At 34.7% G+C, this 4234-nt stretch overlaps 1 protein-coding gene across 1 annotated transcript; it reads right to left on the bottom strand.

Moving 5' to 3' along the window:
* Positions 1-1940: 1940 nt before the first annotated feature.
* On the bottom strand, positions 1941-2873 carry LOC115993800 (metalloendoproteinase 2-MMP-like). The gene has a single exon (XM_031117773.1). It carries the CDS (start codon positions 2871-2873, stop codon positions 1941-1943), a length of 933 nt encoding a protein of 310 aa, XP_030973633.1.
* Positions 2874-4234: the final 1361 nt, after the last annotated feature.

The raw sequence follows: 4234 nt of genomic DNA, 5'->3' as shown, positions 1-4234 counted from the left end.
AAATCAGTCAACACTACGCTTAGGCTACTACCCTAAAAAAAAAAAAAAAAAAAAAAAAAAAAAAGGCTTTCAACTAAAGGGGAAAAGGTACGGGAAACACCTAAAGAAGCCCCCAAACAGGCAAAAAGGTACGAAATAGAAGGGCAAACTATCCTAACGTCAGAGCTACTAACCATGGAACCCCAGAAAACAAAGAAAGAGAGACAAAATCCTATAAGCCCAAAATAGAAAAGGAAATCAAAAACCCATACAATTTATCTATACTACAAAGAGCAAAAGAGGGGGGGGGGGGAAGACATACCTCAAAGAAAGCACCCACAAAAAGGAAAAGCTCGAGAAAATCACAGGGCGAAATAACTTGGAGAAGAAGAAGCACAAAGCAATAATAGCGAAAGAGTGGGAAAAGTGAAGGGGAAAGAGAAAAGAAAGGAAGTTTAAAAACTAGGCACAAAAAACTGAAAACCAGCAAGAAAATCGAGAGTCACACGAGTGGGGCATTAACTCCACAAGTCAGAATATGCCACGTGGCCACGATGTGTATGGCGCTGCCACTACACATTAAATACAGAACGAGATCCCAAGAGCCGTGGCTGGGTAGAAAACCTTTCACCTTCTAGTGGTCGTCATGACTTGCAGTGACAACCATAGAACCTGAAGGGGTAGCTGATGGGACTGACGAACTCTATTACCCAGACGACCTCATCAAGTACATTCGTCCACCTTGCCACTACATGGACGAAAGCAGGCGAGTTATTAATAAGAAGTTTCAATGCCTCAAACAGTTACCAATTAGTTGTCAAAATCGTTGGAAGCTCATCAAAACCTGCATTAATAAGCCCCTAAGGCATTACAGAAAGAGCACTAAAGCCACAATTAAGGCCCCAACTAAGCTTTCTTATTTCCTCAAAAGCTTCTGTATATTGACTTTGGAATTGGAGGCGTTGTGGCAAGCACCACACCGATGACCACTTGAGAAAAGCCTTACACTACATTTGTAGGTATAGTGACAAGGATTCAACTCCATCTGGACAACAACTAACGATTTTCACATTATCAGAGAAGATTTTTTTTTTTTTTTTTTTTTGAGATACATAAGTAAAAATACATACAAAATGATATGGTATAAATAAGAGATTATAATGCTATGGCATGGTAGACTAGCCTCTATCGGTGACCAAAAAAACAAAGGGAGGATCAATTGAGACAGTTTGAGATGTTCAAAAAAAATAAAACGAAATGAATGGAGCAAATGGATATAAATTAGTTGAAGTTGAACATAAAATTAAGCACAAAGAGAATGAACAAGATCGAGGTCGTTAGTAGATCAGGCATACCTAAAATTTGTAGGGTCTAAGATGTTGGATGAACATTTTTTTTTTTTTTTTTTTTTTTTGAGAAAAAGACGAGGATGAACGGATCATATTGGCAACTGTTTTTGCAATTGCACTAGCTTGTCATTTTTTACTTTCTATCTATGTTGTTGAGATTGGGGATGCTTTCCAATCTTATATAGCTTTTGCTCATTTGTACTATCTCTTAATATTCTCTCTTATGGTGTGTGTAGTGTCTATATATATATATATATATATATATATATATAAGTGCAAATGGATTAGCCTAATATCACTTAATTAATTAAGTCGGCTAGGTATTAGAAATTTTTGTTTTTATTTTTTTATTTTTTGAGAAGAGGCTAGGTACGTATCAGAATTTGAGAGCAAACCAAAAACAAGAGTCTTAATAAAAGGGAACATTTGATTGCAAGTTATTATCACAACATTAATAAAGGTTACACAAGGTGGATCCTCAATCCGATCATATAATTATGGCGTAAGCCTTGTAGCACCATCACCATGTATTTCGATAGTAGATGGCAAATATTTTATTCTCTCTATATATATTAGTACGTACGTAACTGAAGATTCCACCATCTTGGACACTTAAACATTATATAAGGCTTTAATTCCATTGATATCATCTTTGTCCAAACCTTTGGTCCCTCCTGGAGAAATGCTAGGCCACATAATAGCCCCTTCAACTTTGCTATGTCCGAGCCCAAGAAGGTGCCCGATCTCATGCAAAGCAACAGTCTCCAAGTCAAATTGACCTGGAACAGCTCCCACACTCCATTTTTCATCAGCATCATAATGGAATCTTCCATCAGTTGGAGCAAAAGCATGGGCAAGGACTCCACCAGCTCCATCAAAAGGGGACCCGTCTCCATGATCCCTACTTTGGAAACCAATTTTGATATCTGCCTTTGTGTCGTCTTGAGCTCGGGAGAATTTGAAGTGTGTGTTGGCAGCCCATTTTTGAAAAGCTTTTGCAACAGGGCTCATGGCTCTAGTTTGGGTGCCAGGGAGAAATCCATAGGTAAGGCTGTACTTAGAAGCTGGCCATTTTTGCTTTCTAGAGAAGAAAGTATAGTGACTAACAGTGTGTAAAGAGCCATGGTTGTGGTCATGTTTTTTATTTTCTGAACGCATCCAATTTGTGCCATTGATGATATCAGCCACACCACAACGAGGCATCATCATGTTGGATACTGTTTTGGCATCCAAAGTCCCAGTGGTGTTGAGGTGGAAATTTAGCTGGTAAGTTTTAAGGGCCGACTCTAGGGGTTCATCGAAATCATCATCATTGGCATGGTTTTGTTTTTTGGAATGGCTATAGTTCAAGTAACCAAATTGTTCAAGGTAACTTTTTAGGACTTTGATGCCTGAGACATTGTCACCCTTGTGACATCCTTGTAAATGCTTGAGAAAATCAAAGGGTGACGATTTCTTGTTATTGGTGTTTCTTGAAGTTCCATGAGAAAGAAGAGGAAGAAGGAGGAGAGTGAATAAAAAGAGTGAAAGTGCTTTAGAAGCCATAGCTGCAAAAGTTTGAAACGTAAGCACTTTGTTAAATGTTGTGAAGAAGTTTTTCAGTTTCATTGCTATTTATAGATATTATTAACGGGTGGATTCTTGAGAGGTATTCTAATTATTCTCATGTGAATGCAAGGTTGATTCTTCTTCTACCATGGTGTTATGACTTTTACTAGCAAGATAAGAGATTGAGAAGTGACCTAGAACTAGAAGTGGCCAGCCACTTGGGAGACTCAAGGTCTAGGGGCCCTTTTTTCCGAATTTCTACAACTTTTAAAGTAATGCCACATACCTAACTGTAGAATTTGAGATTTGTAATTTGTTGTGATGATAAATTGTGATTTGTGAAACATCATTTTTATGTAAGCTCACTAATCACTATAGAAACCATAATTCATTATACACTAATCACAAATTACCAATTAAATATTTTAAAATTTTATTATGTAGAGTGACTTGTGGAAAACTTTTTCAAAGCCATCAACAATTCAATAACTTTAAAGTTTCCTTCAATAAAAATACATATGCCCTTCCTCCTCCCCCAAGCGAATTTGCTAATAATAGTAGGTCTTTTATTGAAAACATTATTGCATGATCTCCTATTTTGTTAAAATTTTAAATAGTAACTGAATTCAAATAAAATTATTTAAGACCATAATAAAAAGAAAGCCAAATTAGTAAATATTCATTTAGGGAAAAAGTTTAGTTACAAACTTAGTTGTAACCAATAACTATAACTCCAATACTCCACTTAATATATATATATATATATATATATTTATTTATTGGAAATGAATTTTGAAAAATTATCATTGGATTGCATTTTCTTTTTATATATTATATACTTACAAAATTTTTAGAAGATCAAAAATCAATAGCTATTTCTCAATTAAATATTTAAATTTTAAATTTTTGTAGTTTAAAATTAAGAATAAAAAAGTAAGTTTATAGATTGAATATTAAATTTATTTTAGAGAAAAGGTTGAATAGTAAATAAACAGGAGTCAAATGCGTATCACATGTGTTATACTTAATTATGGTTTTTTTTTTTTTGGCCGAATACTTAATTATGGTTATTGGTCATAACTAACTTTGACTGGAATATTTTCCACTAAAGTATGACTTTTGGGTTGTGTAGAAAAGAGAAGAATGAAAATTCACCTCTGTATTTATTTTGGCTGGAAGTCACGGGGATAAAATCATTACAAAAATATTATTAAAATAGAAAACCTAGACAAGCGGCCAATGTTATTTATAAACAGTTAATTATATCTCATGCATGCTCAAAAAGCTAATACCACTGAGGATCTTAGATTGTGTTTGGTATTGGCTTAAAAAGTTAATTTTTTACCATTTAGTTTATT

The sequence above is a fragment of the Quercus lobata genome, chromosome 6 (assembly GCF_001633185.2).
Source record: "Quercus lobata isolate SW786 chromosome 6, ValleyOak3.0 Primary Assembly, whole genome shotgun sequence".
NCBI lineage: Eukaryota > Viridiplantae > Streptophyta > Magnoliopsida > Fagales > Fagaceae > Quercus > Quercus lobata.
The sequence above is the reverse complement of the archived record's forward strand: the minus strand, read 5'-3'. Positions and strand labels throughout refer to the sequence as shown.